Source organism: Otolemur garnettii, unplaced genomic scaffold, assembly GCF_000181295.1.
Source record: "Otolemur garnettii isolate 467f Iridium unplaced genomic scaffold, OtoGar3 scaffold00097, whole genome shotgun sequence".
In the NCBI taxonomy this organism is placed as follows: domain Eukaryota; kingdom Metazoa; phylum Chordata; class Mammalia; order Primates; family Galagidae; genus Otolemur; species Otolemur garnettii.
This window is the reverse complement of record NW_003852492.1, coordinates 4652562-4671775: the sequence shown is the minus strand read 5'-3', so window position 1 is coordinate 4671775 and position 19214 is coordinate 4652562. Positions and strand designations below refer to the sequence as shown.

Sequence of the window (19214 nt, the reverse complement as noted above, 5' to 3'; positions counted from 1 at the left end):
GCTCTGGTCAGCTGCACCCCTCATCTCTCTTCCAGCTTCTCCTTTTCCTGGGCTTCCCTTGGATGCTTCTCTGTTATATTTGGATTAACTGCAAATCTCCTTTGATTACTCACTCTCTGTTGAAACAGACAACCTGTTGCCACGTGTTTGATTGCTGAATCCCAGGGGAGCTCCTGTCTGTAATGCAGCCAGTTACAGCGCACTCAGCACTGCACACAGGCGTCGAGCTGCTAATTCATTGTCTAAGAAGTTGCTTTCAGTTTCTGATTTTTCAATAATAAGCTTCTCACCAAGCCCTTAAGCTGTGGAAATAAGCCAAAAAACTGCTTTTCTGGTCATTTACATAAACATAAGCAGATCAGGAGGGGGGGTGATGGCAATAGTGTTACATATTATTCCTAGGGCTCTGGAAGTCCTGGAGTACACAGACCATCAAGCTTGCAGGTCTGGACAGGCGCAGTGAGAAGTAGGCTGGCTTGCAGGAAACTGGACATCAAGGCAGATGATAAATCCTGAAATTTCTCCTGACGCCCGGGCTGCTGCGTGCCGAGGCTGGGCGGATATTCTGGGCACCAGCAAATTGTTCTGTCAGCCAGCCGCTCCTTCAGCTGCGTCTTGTTAGGGAGATTGTCACTCATTACCTACACCCTCAGAGGGTCTCACCCTCAGATGTGGCATCTTGTCACCCAGGACAGGTAAGGGAGAAGCCCCAGGAAACCTGCCCAGGAGCCAGAGCCCTGGGGGAGCTCAATCCCCAGGAAGGATGTAGGTTCAGGGCCTTACCCATAACAGAGGCTCAATGTTTTGAACTGAGAATTTTCTGGCCTGTGGGCTACTTCCAACCACCATCTATTTCTTTCTCCTTACATTCATTCTCTCTCTCCTCCCCACCTGCCTCTCATGCCCCCTCCAAATATAGGTTTTACAAATAACCCAACAAGCTAGAAATAGACACATTCCTTTATTCCCCTGCCAAATCATAAACGTCCTTATTAACATGTAAATAAACAGGCTATTAAAACTCACTTCTATCTTTTAGATAATGATTCCGACCAAGCTATTTCCTTTATGTTCCTAATACTTATGGGTAAAAGGTAGGATGCCTGATAGAAAAAGAAAAGATGGCCAATTTAAATTTGAATTTCAAAAAAATAACATTTCTTATTATCATATGTGCTGTACATAATACAAAATCATTTATCTGGAATTTAAATTTATCTGGTGTCCTGGATTTTTATTTGCTAAATCTGACAACCCTAGCAAAAAGAATGTATATTTACTTATGTCATAAGTAAATGTATATACATATTTATAGGGTTACACACAACCCAGCTTCCTTGGTGTAGGAGGTTCGGTGGGGTTTTCTACAGTGGGTACAAGTGAGTGAAATGGAGGCTCCTCCCACTAGGCGTGGCCATGACCTCTGCTCACTCTTAACCCCTCAGTGCCCCGCCCTGCCAGTGGCCCTGCCAGCAAGAGCGCCCTCCACTTACTTGCACTGCCTGACATCTCTAAGTCCGTGGGTTTCAAACTTTACTGTGAATCACCTGAAGGGCTTTTTCTTTCTTTCTTTCTTTTTTTTAGAGGTGGTCTCCAGTCCAGGGTCTCACTATAGCCTCCAACTCTTGGGCTCAAGTAATCTTCCTGTCTCAGCCTCCCAGACAGCTGGGACTACAGGCACACACCACCACACCTGGATGATTTTTTTTTTTTAATAGACAGGTTCCAGCCTGGTCTCAAACTCCTGGCTTCAACCTCCGCCATGACCTCCCCAAATGCTAGGATTACAAGTATAAATCACCACGCCCTGAAGGACTTCTTGAAACATAGATAGTTGGGTGTGGTCCTCAGCTTTCTGATTCACAGACCGTGCTTGGATAGCCAGGATCTAATGCCACCACGTGTCAGTAATGCCCCCTGTTTTTCTAGGGCAGGTTAGAATTGGGGCCCCCACAGAGGCTTAGCGTAAAAACAGTGGGTTAGAGTAGGTTTCAAAACACTTCTGCTCTCCTTTTTGTTTTTTGAATGAATTTCAGATTTACTTTTTAAAAAGTTTTAATTGAAGCAATATCTGTAGGTATTTATGGGGACCATGACATTCTGATACATGTACAGGACGTGCAATCATCAAGTTGGCATCTTGGGGTATCCGTCACCTGCAGCGGTTACCATTTCTGTGTGTTGGAATCATTTCAAGTCCTCCCTTCCAGCTATTTTGAAACATACAAATGCAGGATTTCATCTTTGTTAACTGTAGCTGCCCTACTCTGCTGGCCTTGTTCTTCTTTGTCTTCCCCTGGCCTTATTATTCCATTGCCCTCAACATCAAAATGAGGATGTACCATGTCGATCTTGCAGAAAGGGCATTCCCAGCGGAGAGCAGCACTACAAGAAATCAGAGCTGTGGAAGGGCCTCAGCTGCAGTACCCTGGGGGGCCATGTGGCAAAGTGAGGAGGGGAGTGCTGGAGACAGAGCCAGGGAGAGAGGCTGGGTCTCAGGTGACTGTGGCAGGGAGGCCCAGGCACCAACACCTGTCCTGTCAGCAACCCCCAGGAAACTCTGCCTTCAAATTTTCCAGAATGTATTGAGTGAGAGAAGTTTCCACAAACATGATTCAGTTAAACATGAAAACTCTATTCCAAGGATGTTTAAATATCCCATTTTACAGATGAGGCAAATAAAGGCTTGGAAAGGTCAATTCCTAAAGTTAGAGTTAATGATAAGACTTGGATGAGACTGGGATATGGAGTTGCTGTGGAGATCAATAAATATATCTGATGTAGATATTCTCCTGCAAACTGTAAAGGTAAGAATATCCCTCATACTTCCTCAAACAATCAGTGCAAGAAAGGAGTAGCCAGAGAGCTCTGTTCATGTCCGAGAGATGGTTTTAAATGGCAGGATTGGAAGCAGAAAAAAGGATGAGAAAAAGGTAAGGATAGACCACATTTAAAAAAAAAAAGAAACAAGAGAATGGCATGAGGAAGCGTGATTAATACTGCATGGAATCCTCAGGTTCATTGGCTCTTTCCCCCAATACACAAGCAACTAGTTCAGCTCCTTTTTGCTTTCTTGTAAAACTAGCCTGCGGGTATAAGGACACACGCACGTGGACCTGGGCATGCGTGTGTGCAGACACACACTGTTCTGCTTGGGGAAAATGAAAGCTATCAAATGTAAACTCCTTCAGTGTCCTGCCACCACGCTTAAAAATTTATCTGCATCCATCCTGTGCCAAGGACAGCTAATGATCTCTTTTTTCTTTTCATTTGTCTTTGTTGTAGTAAAATATGCATAACATAAAATTCACCATTTTTACCATTTTAAGGGTACAATTCAGTGGCAGGAGCATATTTATGAGGTTGTATAACTATCACCCCCATCCGCTTCTAGAATGTTCTCATGATCCCACATGAAAATTCTATACCTGGTACCTAACTCCTTGTTTCACCCCTCCTGCCAGCCTCTGATACTCTCAGGGGTCCTCAAATTTTTTAAACAGGGGGCCAGTTCACCGTCCCTCAGACCACAGGAGGGCTGGACTGGGGACCCTGGGACAAGTCAGCTGCTAAGCAGGACAGGCAGTGGCGGCGGCAAAAACACCCAGCGGGAGGGATAAATGTCCTCGGGAGGCCGCATGTGGCCCGCGGGCCGTAGTTTGAGGACACCTGAGCTAGATCCGTGGTTCTCAACCTATGGGTGAGGACCCACAGGAACTGTATTAAAGGGTCACATCTTTAGGAAGGTCAAGAACCACTGCTCTGGGTACTTTGCATTAATAGAATTATACAGTGTTCAGCCTTTGGGGCCTGGTTTATTTCACTTTTCATAATTTCAAGATTCATCCAGGTTGCAGCATGTGTCAGAATTTCCTTCCTTTTTAAGACCTAATAACACCCATGGTATGTATATGCTACATTTCATTTATTCATCATGATGATGGACATTGGGTTGTTTTTCTTCAACTATTGTGAATAATGCAGCTGTAAACATTGGCATGAAAACCTGAGTCCCTGCTTTCAATTCTCAGGGGATGTACAGATATCCAGGAGTGGACCTGCCAGGTCCTATGGTGATTCTGTTTAGCTCTTTAAGAAACCACCAAATTGTTTCCACTGTGGTTTCATCACTTTACATGCCAATGACTGGTCAACTTGAAAAACCACAGTTAGATGCCACAAAGCAGGTGGCAATGCCATAACTATATGTGTGTCCTGTGTCTCGTATCTCTTAATGTTCATCCTCCTGCCCCCTTGCATGGTGATAGGGCATGAGTTTGTCTGAGTGTGTGGTTACCTGGAGTGGACAGGGAGTTCCCCACACAAGCTTGTATCTAGACATGGCAAGGTGACTACGTTCCAGCCAAGAGGAGGTGAGCAAGGATGCCATTTGAAGGCCTCCAGGAGCTGCCTGCAGGCAGGGGGAGGACAGTGTCCTGTGCCTTCTGCCCCTTCTTCCTCCTCAATCCCTCATCCCACTGCCTGGCACACAGATGCTGCTATCTGAGACCACAGAGGAAGGCCACAGGCAGCCTGCCCAAAGGACAGAAAGGCCTGGGGCCCCGCGCTCAGGGAACACTTCACCGGCCACGAACAGATGAAATACAGCATTTCGAATACCAGAGAGAGACAAGCTGTCTTATTTAAGCCACTTTTACTGCATAGTTCTTGTCATTTGCAGCTGGATTCAACTATAATGGGTATTCTCGAGTACTTTTCTCCTCCTTTACTTTAAAGAGTAATGGAATCAGTCTTTCTCCTTCTCTTTAAGAGACTCGCCCCTCTACCTGTGCTCAGGATCTGCCCCCCTCCCATCCACTCATCCTCCCCGAGGGCCTCCTGCGGCCTTGCTGTGTCCTCTGTCCCTTCTCCTGCCCCTGCCCATCAGCATTCATGAAGCCTTTCCCATCTCACAGCAGCAGCAGCAGCAGCAGCATCCTCCTCTCAAACCGTGATCCCCAGTGTGGGGATTCTGCTTTCTCCTTTTATTTTTAATACAGAAAACCTTTTGAAGTATCATGCCCATTCTCTAACTCCACTTCCTCATCTCCCACCCTGTTCTCCCCAACAGTATAGAAGATATTCCTGTGACTACGTATAATTTCCCTGGACCCTTTAGAAGCGTGTCACACTGCTAATATCCACACTTTTCCCAAACTGACATCCTTTGACCTCGATGGCCTCGAGCTCTCCTGATTTCTCACGTATGTCTTCGGCTGCTCCTTGATAACCCGCCTTCCCCAGATCCCTTCTCCTCCCAACCTTTAAGTGCAGTTCTCTGCCCTCATTTTCTGTACTTTCTACTCTCTCCCTGGGTACTTAGCGGTATCTGTGTTGGGGACTATCTTTGTTGAAGCTCTGACATTTCTCCAGAGTTTATTGTAGGGTGCCTGGTCAACCTATCATGGCTCAAATGATGTTCATCACCATCTCCCTAAAACCCATCCCTGAGCCATTCACTCAGAAACCAGAAGGCCGCTTATACTACCCTTTATCACGTATCACCTTGTCCCCCCTCCATCTGCAAGTCTTAGCCCTCTACCTCCTCCACAATTCTCACATAACTCTTTGGCTCCCCTCTCTGCAACTCCCAGCCCCACAAGGTCATGCCCAGTTGGCTGCACAGCCTCTAGGAGGCGCACTACCCCCAATTCATTTCCAATACTGTAGCTAGAGTGGCACTTCCACATTTTTGACTAACCCAAATTATGTCATTTAATCACTAAAACTGCAAAAGTGACTATGTTACTATTTGGCATATAACCCTTCAATGCACCCTCTTCCCTTAGCATAAAATCTTCAATAGGAACCATTCTAGGTCCGACCTCTGCCTGCCTGTCTACTTAAACCTCTTGCCTCTCTACCTACCTCCCCCCTCTCCTCACCTCTCACAAATGCACACAGTCTGGCCAATTCAATCCTGAATTCCTACCGTGATATCTTGTCCGTAGACTTTGGCATACATAGCTTCCTGTGTAACGCGCGTCTCTCCTCTCACCTGGTTAAATACACTCACCTTTATCTCTTTACCACATTTTCCTTTCTGAACAAGACTCTTCTGACCTGAAAAATCTCCCCAATGCTACCATAGCAAACACGACTTGCTTTTATCCCAGCACTTACCACATTAAAATGAATTGTCTGTTCATTGACAATTGAATAGTTCACAGTAAGAACTATGTCTGCCTTGTTGATGCCTAGTACACACGGGGTCTAAATAAGTAATTCTGGAATGGATGAAATATAAATGTAAGTAAGAATTTGCCCACACCTTCAGGTCAATCTTATGTTGCTTTTTTATCATGAATTTTAATGATGTGAAGATGACACATGTATATCATTTGGACTTGACACAAAGCTGATAACAGGGTCCAAAAGTCATCTCAATGAACTTAAATATTGAACATAGGCTGTGATAAAATTTCAAGCATCTAAAAGAAACATTTAATGAAATTTAACTATAAACCAGGATAGGAAAGGTCTTGTGCAATAGAATATTTTGTGAGAGGAAAACTACAATTTACTGTACAATAATACAACATATTGTACAATCTCAATATGAGCCAATGGTGTGGTATGTCTAAAAAAACCCAAAGAAGCTAACGCAATAATTGAGGGAGTCTATATAATGATAAAGTCCAAAATTTGCTTAGTAATGATCCATGCCCCAGTTTACTTGCAGAAGAGTCTGCTCTGATAGTACTGTTTAAGCTGATGATTATCAAACTGGATATGTTCAGAATTCTGGTAATGATCAGGATGATTAGTGCTCTAGAAACTATTCCACATGATGGTCACAGAAAGGAACTAAGAATGTCAAGGTAAGGCAAACGGGGTCCAAGATAGTCGTCTCTTAGAAAGGGGATCACACAACATTACTTGTATCATGATAGTGTTACAGGGTCAAAGTTAGGAGGGTCAAGTTTTTGTTCAACATAGTCATTAGAATTGCATTTAGTTGCAAGTAACAGAAACCTAATTACATGGACATGTTTTCTGTACAAGGGATAATGAGTCTCTCTAAAGTATTACAACTGCTCCTGAGCTCCTTGGACCTGAGCTCCTTCTATTAGATTGATTCATACGAAATTGTCTAGACTCAGTGATCTTTGATGTACCAAAACAGCAGATCCATGTGGTTTTTAACCTAGAAACTTGCTTCTCTGCCATTCTTGATGTGTGTTCTTCGTCCTGTTTTCACATTGGCTCCTGCACCTCCAGGCAGGGGTCCTAGGCTTCCAGTCAAGAGAGAACAATGATAAAACCCCAAGAGCACAAACCATCTGAGTGCAATCCTCAGAACCCCAGCTGGTCATCCTGTGGTTGCAGCCTGTTGGCCTGATTACATTACAGGACCACGCCTGGCTATGAGGGGCTCTGGGAGGTGTTATAAATGGCCCGTTGCTACCATGAAAATAATTTAGAGTGCAATTTGTAAAGAGAGAGCATAGAACTGATATTGAGGCGGCATCAAAAGTCCCTGCCCGCATAGTTAAGTGTCCTCTTACTATCAACTATGAAAAGGAGTTTTCACATCAGTTATTCTTACCTATACCTGCACAACAGAATCACCTGTTGTTCTGTCAAAATAGAAGTGGCCTTGCCTTATTCCAACTTATTCCTGGGCAGCTGCGTATAATAATCTCCAGGGGCAAATCAGTTGGGCAGCCAGAATGGGAACCACTCAAGTAGTGAGTGTCTGGTCACTGGAAATCTCTGAAATTTTTGAGCAGGAATTAGTGAACACCATTCAGATAATATCATTGCCTTGGGAGGGGGGCATGTGAAATTCTCTTGACTCTAGAGTCTGTAAAAATACCTTTGGATTTGATGATTGAAATATTTTGACCTTGGACAAGGCTTTAACTGTGAAAAAGTAATGAAAAAATAATGATAAGGCATTTAGAGCCTTCTATTAAGAAGCTTTCAGGGAAAGGAAAGGAGAAATATACAACAATTAATTAACTCTTATTTGTTTTAAGAATTAGCAAAATGGTTTATCCGACTATGGAAGTTCCTGTGTCGTCAATTGCATAAAGAGAAAAACTATCAATTAATCCTTTCCATGTCTGGGCTAAATTTGCTCTGGACTGTACAGGAGGAGAGTCAGATGCCCTAGTGACTGTCCTTCCACAAAGGAGTTTGTGGAAGAAGAAAGCGAGGAGATTTGGAGAAATACTCAACCACTTCACCTCCTGTAAGTAAACAGATCTGTCCAGCTACTTTGCTCTTCTCTTAGACCCATCCTTCCTTGTTCCTGTTGTTCCCTGCCACGCCAGCACTCACCCAGATGGGGACGAAGGTTCTTCCCCTCTACCCCACCCATCTGATCAGTTCACCACTGCAGTGACTATTTTCTGCTCTTGGGTAAGTTTGACCTGAAATGTTGAACTACACAAATACCACTGCTTGGGGGCCTAGATCATACTGTTTATCCCTGATTCTAGCTTGGAGGCTTTACTAATATGTGAGTTAAAAAAGAAGGTTTTGGCAGAAAAGATGAGTTGAATGTGTAACTAGATGAGTTCAGAAGGGTATGTTCTGAGGTCAGGCTCTTGTAGACATGAGGAAAAGACACATAGGATAAGGAAGGGTTGGGTTAGCAATACTAACAATATATTACTGTAAGTCCACAGAGTAATGTGGGTGCTGAAATGCCCAGTGGAATCTCAGGACTACTTCCTACCCACTCCCTCTGTCCCTCTTCTTTCCTCCCGTGCATAAACAAGGGGTGTCCCATTCGTCCCGGGCACTGTGGTAGGAGTGCTAGGATTATAAAGATAAGGATGTCAGTCCCTGCCCTCCTGGAGCCCACAACCTGGTAAGGGGAGGCAGACATGGAAACAAGTCACCACCCTAACATGCTGTGGGTATGAAGAGCAAAAAATGACCAAAGGCAGTGGAAGCACGAGGACGGAGGGAGTGAAGGGCATCAAAGGGGGCTGAGCTGGAATGTTGTCCTGAATTATAAAAAACATTTTCAAGGCAGACAGGGCCCAAGCATGGGCAGAAGAAACAGTGGGCACCCATGTCCTGGAGTAACACCTGCAGGGTCAAAGGATTAGGGAGTACAGGCAGTCCCCAAGTTACAAGCATCTGACTTACATACGTGTACTAACAGGGGCTGTTACAGCAAGTCTTCAAGTTACAAACTCGACGAATGGACCAATGTACAACTTGCAGTCATGAATGGAGGCTGTTACAGGTAACAGGGAAACCCAGCTCTTCCAACTTACATAAAAATTCAACTTAAGAACAAGCCTACAGAACCTATCTGGTTTGTAACCTGAGAACTGCAATACCCTGAGTTTGTCACTTGGATTTGGGACCAGGAGAGGCCACGTCTTGTAACACACTGGGCTCCTCAGAACACGCAGGCAGAAGATGACTTTGAGATGAATACAGAGAGACCGGGATAACCTTAGAGAACAATCAACGCCCGTTCTGTGGACGGTCACATAGAAAACAGGAGGAAAGCCTAGGAATGTTTAATCTAGTGAGGGGGAGATTTGGGAGAGAAGGGGAGGTTTCAAATATTTGAAAGCAGCCATGTGGTGGAAAAATGAGACCTGTCCTGTGGGTAGTAGAATTAGGGGCAATCATGATATTATACTAGTGGGTAGTATTTACTGAGCACTCACTATGTGCCAGGCGGTATCCAAATACTTTATCTGCATTAAGTGACTTAATCCTCATGGCAGCTTTACGAGGTAAGTCCTGTAAGTATCTCTACTTTGTTGAAGAGAAGACTGAATCATCCAGAGGTTGATTCAGCAGCCACAGTTCTCAAATGAGGAAGTGGCAGAGCCAGGGTCTGGACCTAGACAGTCTGGCCTTGGGGCAATGACCCTTTAGATCCAGGACAAATGGTCGGGACCTAGAAGAAGGCAGACGTTTCTCCTTTTCCCACCTCTTCCCCTCCCTCCTCTTCCCAACTTCCAGTCAGGTGTCCTAGACTATCTGGAGAGATGGAGTCCCCGTTATGGGAGACTGAAGGGGCTGAGGACATATATGGCTGTTCTGTCAGAGCTCAAAGAGAGGAGTTGAAAGAAAGCTTCTGAAGGTCCCACCACACCTGTGCTGACCTGTGCAGCACAGTGGTGTGAACACTCCGGGAGCCAGGTGGGTGTGTGGGTTGCCCATGGCCCTGCAGGGTAGCTGTGCTGCACACCTGTCTCTCAGACCTGCTGACCCCATCACTCCTGGCTGCACTGTGAGAGCTGTCCCAGCTGGCCAGCTGGAGCACCACTTCTGCTTGATACACAGAGCTGTGAAACTGCCTTGGAGGTTGTGAGCGGGAGCCTTTATCAACCCCTAGAAGGGCAGCAATGGAAGCAACACGGTGCCTGGATAACCAATCCCAGGGGACAGGGCAGCAAGACAGGTGCAGAGAAATATGCAGTTCTCACACCTGAGGGGGGGAGTGTCTGCCAAGGCTCGCCACTGCTCACCCCTGCTGAGGACTCTCTGATCTGGTTGAACATACACCCTCTTGACTCTCAGTCAAATGTCTTCTGATATTCTCTTGTACGAAGCCTTAAGGATGGATCAATTAAGTCATTACTATTCCTTATTCTCCCTCCCTGAAGCACTGTGCCTAGTTAATCCTTTCTTCCATTCTAAGGATGCTTTATAGGCAAATAAATGCATGCATATACACATATAAATATTACAGATATGATCCAGCATGTGGTGGCTGCACACACACACCACGTCGTCTTTTGACTCTCTTCCTCCGGCTGTGATGCTGTCTGTATTCTTAGCTTCCTGCAGGCAGAGGCTGGTTCTGAGTATTTTCTTTCAGCACCACTACCTATCAATAACTATACTCAAAAAGACTATTTGCAGAATTGCCAAATGTTGAACTTGGAATGAAATGTGAAAATCTTTCAGTCCAACTGCTTTATTTCAGAGTGAGAAAACTGAGGCCCCTATAGAGGATGTGCCCTCCCTCAAGGTCATAGAACATTTTCAGATGGTTTGAGAAGTATATTTTCAATCTGGCTGCAGACGGAGCCCTCTTGGAGAGCTCTTAAAGATATCAGTGTAGGGCCCCATCTGAAGAAATTCTGATTTAACTGGGCTGTGATAGGATCCAGGAAATGGTGTTTTGTCAAGCTCCCCGGATAATTCTATGGTACGTCAAGTTTGCAAACCATTGGCTTAGAGGGTGAGACTATCGCAAACAGGTGTAAATGCAGATTGAACCTGAGGACTTTTCTGATTTCTGAAACGGGGTCGGGAGATGGATCATTGCTGTAGGCTGCTGGACTTAGAAGAGTCATGGGTCCATGAGAAAGGTAATTAGCTGCTCTCGTGCATGAGTAAAGCTAAGGATAGCTTCATGAAATGCAGACAGCAGCCTTCAGGGTATGGCGCTAGTGCACAGTTTTCCTCTGGGCACATAGACCTCAAGACACAGCCCATGGATGAAAAGAAGGTGGGTGCACAGGAGAACGGTTACACGGTGTGATGTCCCAACATTGTACAGAGGAGAACACAAAATTCCTTTAGCTAATAATGCATGCATGCTACTGCAGCAACCCTAAATCAGGTGTGACGAGAAGGTAGCAAATAAAAGGGGTTCTCCAAAGGGAGGTTATCTTAGATCTACCCTGAAATATGAATCCCTCATAGAGGTCAAATGAACAGCATGCCTGCTACAGAGTGGCTGTCTCAGGCAAATTCTTCCCTGGTCTTATCTAAAGTGTCCTCCCTTTATCTTCCTGGCCCTCTAGTTCTGTGCAGGAGGTGGGGAAGCCAGACAGGTGGCAGTGGTATTAAGAGCCAATAATTCACATGACACAGGACAGTGGTCACAAGGAAATTAACTCACACCAGCTTTCGCCATCCTGCTTGTAACCAAAGGCACCTCTGACGTCCATGAGGCCCTTTCTGGAGAGGGGGGATGTGGAACAGCAAAGATAGCACCTCTGATCTACCGTAACTCAGAGCTCAGACGTGAGCAGCATCCCCTGGGGCTCCCTGGATCCGAATAGAGATTGAGGGCTAGTGACGTTCTTGTCCTCCCAGCATCACTTGCACAGGAGACCAGAGGCTGTGTCATGGAATCTGTACCCTTGTTCCTGGGGCTCCTGTTGGGGCTTTCAATTTAGTACAAAGGAGAACAAACTGAGCCAAATCTGGGAGACTGCTCTAGATTTCTGGGCTCACCCAGCCGTTTCTAGTCACTGTTGAATTCCCAGAACCCAAACAAGGCGAAAATGTAGTAGATGCTCAGTAAACACGTGCCGATGCCTGGACCGATGGAGAGACAAAGAGCTGGGCTGGAGTTAGGGTTTGGTGACAATTTCAAGACGAGCCAATGACGCAGTGCTGGAGCCTGAACCAGTGGTTTCCTGACCAGTCTTATATTACCACGAAGAGCAATACTCTCATAGAAGCTAACAACAACAACAAAAAAAATCAAATTTAGCAACCGAAGACGTCCCCACGAACAGAGCTGAAGCATGTGTTTTCCAATATTTGATTTCCGAGCTTGACAGTCTCTCTTGAAATACTCTCTGCTCAGCCCTGAGAATGTGAATCTTTGTTGGTTTGTTTTGCAGTTTGCAAATGACTTACAGAGTTCCTCTGGCAGGGTTTCTGTTTTTCCTCTTGCAAATAAACAAAAGGCCATTTCTCTAATACGTCTTAAGCGGGAGAGGTTCTGTGATTTTCTGTCATGATTTTGAAAGGGGGAGAAAAGGAAGGGGATGATAGAAAGAAGAAGAAGAAAAACAGAAAGAAGCAGAGTATAGAAGCCGAGGGAAAAAGCAGGAAGAGAAGAAGGTAAATTGGATGTGGGAAATTAGAGCATCAGGGACACCAAACAGCTGAAGACTGTGCGTTCAGTAGGATCCTGGAGATGGTCGCTGGGGAGGGCTGCACTTGCCCAGGGTCTGCTGGGCCCTCCCCTGTCCCACCAGGTCCCCAGGCTTTCAGGGCTCCTTGTGCACGGGGAAGGCAGACTTCCCTCCTCCTCCTGGGCAAGCCTGCATGTGCAGAGCAACCCCTCCGAGCCTGACCTAGATCTGTCAACTGATCAATTACTTTTCCCATAGAGGAGCAGGAAAAACGAAAGGAAGAAACAAAAAAGGAGAGAGAAAAAGAGAAAGTGGAGAAGAGAGAAGCAGAGGAGAGGGGGAGGAATGAGAGAGGATGAGAGGAAAGTGGACGCACGCTCGTGTCTTTACATTTAATCACTAGCATAGCAAGAACAGGCTTAATCCAGGAGAGTGCGCGCACACACACACACACACACCCCCCCAAGAAATTCAAAGCTGTCAGAGGTCACTGACCTGAATCATCCTCACAGCAGAGGTGAGAGCTCTCTTTCTCCCATCCTTTGCCAGTGGAGGTTAGAGCTGATTTTTGCCACTAAAACACCTACCTCCCCTCCATCTACCCCAGGGGTCCCCTCCACCATTCACACCTCTCCCAGGCAGAATCCTCCTTTACACAGGGGTGGGAGCCTGCTCCCCGCAAGTTCCCACTATAGCCCCTCTGCCATCCCTGTGTCCCTTTCCTGTGGAATAAGGCACCATCCATCAGGGAAGAGGACACGCTGGGAGGACTGGGTGGCACCCTCCGTCCCACCCTGTCCAACCTGTATGCTGTCGACTCCCTTATGTTTGCACGCTTCATTTTTTCTGTTTAACTTGTTTTATTGAATTTCAAATGACTATAGACATAAAGTAAACATGTAAAGAGACAATAGAGCTGAAAGAAAGTAAACTGCATAAATACGACAGTCTCAGCATGGAGTTCCACTTAGCGCCACATGTTCTGAGTGTTAGGAGCATTAATGACTCCTTACAACACCCAGGGGAGTCCCTCCCCGGCCTACCGGGCAGGTGGGGAGACAGGCTCACAGAAGGAAAAGAGTTTTCCCCACAGAAAACACAAGGGAAATTTGAGCTCAGATGTACATGGTCCCTCCTGAGCTGTGGTCAGGCCACTAGTATTGGCTTGAAACCTGGAGGCCTTGCACGTTGGGTATTTGGAGAGTCTGTAGGACCTCTGTGAGGCTACATGGAAAGCAGAAAGCAATATGCTTTAAAAAAAAAAAAATCTTTAGCACGCTAGTTTGTGAGCAGATGTAGGCCCTGAGCTCCAAACAGAACCCCTTGGAAAAGAGCCAAATCCCTGACCCGTTTGCTCCATCTAAAGTATACGTCCCCCGTAACAGCCAGAGCCGTGTGAGTCTCTCCACCGTGTGTTTCTTGCACATGCCAGAATCACACGTCCCATGTTGATTCAGAAATTCTACGACTTCCTAGGGTATTGAAGGAGCTCACTCCATCCCCAGGGATACACTGTGGCTATGGCCAACCCCAGTTTGTTTGGCCCATCCATGGCAGCACTGGCGGACTGCACACACGCAGGCAGCAGATCCCAGGGGGTCAAAAGAAGGCAACCAAACCTGGAGCACCTCGGGCAAGGAACCAACAGGGACAGTTGGAGACACTGTTTGGGACCCCATAATTAATACCAGCTCTGCAGAAGCAACTTACTGAGAGAGAACAGAAGTCAGCAGCCACTCATCTCAGATGACAAGAAGGGGTTCTTGGGCGTATATTTGGCTTCCAATAAACCAAAAAAGGAAAAGCCAAGACCAGGGTCAGGCTCTCCTTTTGGTAATAAAAGCTGTAATTTTTAAGAATGGCCTTCAAGTAGCCAGGTCAGAGCTGGGACTCTCCGGCACCTTTGAGCAAATGCCCAGAGGACAGTCACGGTTGGTGTGGTGACCCCAGCAGGAAGGTAGAGGTGAACAGGATTCGTAGTGTCACGCACGCCTTCCCTGCGACATGCCTGGAGTTGGCAGCTCCACTCACGGCAAGCAGGTTCCGCGTGGGACGCTCCTCTATCCCCTACTTACACTGCCACACTTCCAAGTGCCTGCCATGCCTCCATCAGGCCCAGGGTCCTGTTACCCAAACCGAATTTTCCACTTAGCCAGTAAACATTGTTATGGTTTCATCGGCTTCCCTCACATCTCAAAATCATTGCCCAGCTCAGGCTGCTCCTGGCACCAAATGTTTACTGGTGCGCGGCAGGAACTTGGCTGGTCTGCCCAGCTGAGTGGTGCCCACGTCCTGGGCGCCCAGCAGAGAGGAGTGTGAACTTAGCCCAATCTCCTTTTCCCTCTAATCTGCCATGTCTATGTCTCAGGCAAGCAGTTATGTTGATGTGGGATGTGAGTAGATGAGAAAAAGTTAGAAGGGTTAGAGAGGAACCCAGCCAAGCTAATCGGAAGGTGTTAAAAGGAACAATAATCCTTCGAAGGAGAAATGGCCGAGTTTCTAGAAAGAGAAAGCTGCAGCAAACCCAGCCATTCCTTTCCCAGCCTCTCAGTGGCAGAAGGTGGGCGGCGGGTGTGCTCAAAAGGACAGCACCTAATCCTGCTCCCTGGCACCTGTTCCCAGGAAAAGGTGCTTCTAGTTAATCAACCCTGGTGCATCTTAGGGCCAGAGTCCAGGAGCTAATCACCCCTCCCTCCAGCTCCCTAATCAGTGCTGATTCCCTCGGAAACTCCGTCCCCCTCTAAGCTGGATCATGGCTGCTGGTTGGCTTGGGGTGGGGGAACAGATGAGGGAGAGGTCTGCAACCTGCCACTAGCACCAGACACCTTTTCAAGAGGCAGGAAACACAGGAAGTAGCAGCTCTAGGAAGAGCCAGCTTAAAACAAAAACAGAGGAGAAGAAAAAATTGCCTTAGAATGTGTACTGCATCCTAACTAGTCCCACTGGGTCAATGCAATAGGGGTGGATTATTGCAGGCAAGACCCGGGCTGCCTCAGTAATTCTGTAAGTTTGATAAGAGATAGCTGGCAGGCTCCTGCTCTCCTCCCCTGCAAGAGAAAACAGACATCACCTTTGCCGTGTTCGACTGGCATGTGGTATGAGGGTCTTTGGGGGTCATTCTGCCTTGAAATTGGGAAGCCTCATTCTATCATGACACACCGAAGCCTATTCGGGGCTGAGTAGCACAAATAAGGGCATCGCTCCTCTTAGGAAACTCAGGATCTGGTAGAATGTGAGGAGGTTCGAGATATTCCTGCCACCCCCACCCCAGGAGAAAAACAAGACCACAAATCAGATTTCTGCCCCGAAGAAATTTGCACTACCCCTTTCTACTCATTTATTCAGGGATGATTCAAAGTATGAGCAAATATTATGCTTCCCTGCATTTATTCTGATGAAAAAAAACCCTCACGTATGCTAATTTATATGTAAATTCAGGATGGCCCTGGGGCTCCTGGCATGCAGCCAGCGGGGCTGTTGATGGTGGAAGTTGGGTCACTGTCTCCAGTTTGATGTTATAGATAGAAGAGACACAGATCTTAGGACTGATGGGAATTATTGAGGGGTTGGGACCCTCCCTCTCTCTACCCTGACCCCTCACTCCACCCCTTGCCTAGTTAGTTTCCGTTTCTGCTGTCAGCTCGACAGAAGCTGTTGCCCTGAAGATGCCTGGCCCTGAACTCAGTTTCTCCACTGCCCCTGCCAGGGCTGTGCTCTCCGCACAGAACAAGCCGGGGTGCACACGCACACACGCACACATACATGCTGGTGCTCCACGTTATGTAAGATGAATCAATCAAGGATGCCTCCAGGCCGACTCCTTTCACTTCTAACACCCACCAATGCCCCCAGGGAGAGGAGAGAGATCCCGAGGCCTGTGCCCCCTGGGAATGACGCTGCAGGGAACCTCACAGGTATCCCTGCAAGATCCACCACCCTGTCATCCAGTTCAGACCCCCCACGCCCCCATGCCTCCCTCCCTAAGCCCCAGCAAGGGTGCATACACGTCAATTCCTCCCTACACGTCAGCCCCTCTGCCCACCTTATGTGGATCCACACCACAGCCATGGCGACCTCTGCCACGGGGACAGCAGCAGTCCCCCACACCTGACCTCAGAGAGGGGTCAGCAGGACTCGAGCGTGGGACTCAGTAGAGACCATGAGAACTCTCTGCTGCAGAGGGAGAAGAGAACGAGATGGGTGGGACTCCCCATCCTTTTCCAGTCTATCAGATGGAACTTTTCCTCTGGGAATACAACAGCACAGGTCGGAGCCTCACAACCCTCCGGAGGGCTCGGCCTAGAGAGCCCTGCGTTACCTCCCAGGGAAAGTTTCTCAGCTCTCTCAATCCCTGTGAGTTCAGGCATCTTTTATATGAAAGAGGTAAACTAGAGACTCCAAAGGACAGGGTGGGCGGGAACAAGCAGGCTAGCAGTAACTCTGCTGCTGAAAGGAAGGGCAGGCCCGGGATAGGGTTGGTGGGGGGCTACACAGGGCCACTCATGGACTAGAGGTGGAGGCAGGAGGCAGGAGACACCACGCAGGGGCATCAAAGCACACTCAGCTGCAGCCCCAGCGCTCTGGGCTCAGCGGATAAACAAAAAATTAGCATTCGACTCCCTTCAACTAAGAAAAGCTCTTCGGAATTTCAGAGCCCCCCTCCCCTTCCCTTCATCTGATTGTTATCCACACCCCCACCCCACCCCTGCCACAAGCACACCCCCAACACATCCAAAACTAACATCGTTGCCCACCACTGCTGCAAACTGATCCATCCCTTGAAGCTGGGTAGCTGACCACAACCTCACAGGAGGAACCCGATCAGTTCTAGCCTGCGTTTTCCCCCTTTTGCTCCTTTTAGAAGCTTTGCAAGTTCACTGGCGGATATTTAAAGTTTCCTCTCGTAATTTCTTCCCGGTCGCATAAGCAAACATTAGCAGCCCCTCTACCACCCCACTGCCCTCCGAATGGGTGATTTTCCCTGTTCTCGTGTGTGCTCCGTTGTGGATGTGTGTGTGTGCGCGCGCGCAAGAATGTGCATGAAGCCGGCAGCCTCGCACGTAACCGCAGACCTAAAAGGAACACCAAACACATTTCACTTATGCATATACATTCCCTCGTTCTGGTAGCAGCCAGAAGCAAATCAATATTCTCCCCGCCTGGTCGGGAGAATGAAGTCCCAGCCATTCTGTCTGAACGCTCTCCCCTCCACCTGCAAGCCGCGCAGCAGAGCCGGCTCGGGGAGTCTGCGAGTCGCTAAAGCACACACTGCACAATTCCTGGGTCTAACGTAGGCAAATCAACAGCAAGCACTTACCTTGGAAGAGACACAGAGCGGCCAGCCCCGTGAAGATTGCCCAAGAGATAGAATTGTGCATTTTTGCCTGGAGGGTTTTCATGATTTTTTTTTTCTTCTTCTTTTTCTTCTTTCTTGTCAGATTCGGTTTTTTTTTTTCTTTCTTTCTTTCCTGGTAGACTGTGTTGCTCTCAAGCTGGTGCAAGGAGATTTAAATCCACTGTTTTGCTGAAGGACACAAGAAAGCCGAGGGTGTGAGAGAGTCTGACTTCTCCGTAATTACCTCCACTCATACTCTGGCACTGAGACACATTGTACAATCTGGCCCTGGACAGCCCTCCTACAAGCTGCAATCATTGGTTCTAATCCAAGGATTGACAAGAGCTACAACACACGCGCATAGACACACACACACTCACACACACACACTCTCTCAGGAATCATTTACTGGGCAAATCAGGCTAGCTGATTAAAGAGACAGGAGCCTGGAGAGAGAGAATGATAAATGCCACTTTGCCCCTTCTATATTACTTTCATTTTTTAAACTGACAGTGTCTGAGCCCCAAGCATCAGAAAATCCCTTTCCCCCTGGCATTCCTTGGCCTCCTGAACTTAGATTCCCTTTGCACTGGAAAAATCCCATAGCCAGGCATGGCTTACGGGAAATTTTAAAGGAACATTTTCATGCTTAGTGAAACTTGCGAAGCTGAGTCAAATTTCATTTGCTGGTACCTGTTTTCCTCTCTGATGGAAATATCATTCAATGACAGATTTTTTTTATCTCTCTCTCTCATCAACCTTTCCACTTAGTTGCCTTGAAAATAGTAAATAACTTTCTATTTTCTTCGTCTGTCATTCTCGTCTCAGATTATCTATGTTACTGCTATTTTTCATTCATTTTTTAAAAAAACTGATTTCCTAAGTCATCCCTGTGCATGTGATACCATGAAAAGGGATAAAGTATTTGGGACTTAAGAAGAAAGTCTGCAGTCTGAATATGCGGAACCTTCTTAAAAAAAACAACAACAAGATAGGAGTTCATTCAACCTGCGTTCATTAAAAAGAATAATATACATGTCCATGGTCTTATGAATACAGCAAGACAGATTTAA

The 19214-nt window shown here is 46.9% G+C and overlaps 1 protein-coding gene across 2 annotated transcripts in view; it reads right to left on the bottom strand.

Moving 5' to 3' along the window:
* Positions 1 to 18531, bottom strand: part of NTM (neurotrimin) — a 915982-nt gene extending 897451 nt beyond the window's left edge. The window contains exon 1 of one of the 2 annotated variants that reach the window (XM_012808945.1): positions 18124 to 18531. In XM_012808945.1, coding sequence (XP_012664399.1) covers positions 18124 to 18205 — 82 coding nt within the window. In that variant the 5' untranslated portion in view covers positions 18206 to 18531. The remainder of the gene's footprint in view (positions 1 to 18123) is intronic. The other variant, XM_003795914.2, reaches the window with a different exon arrangement.
* Between the last annotated feature and the right edge of the window lie 683 nt (positions 18532 to 19214).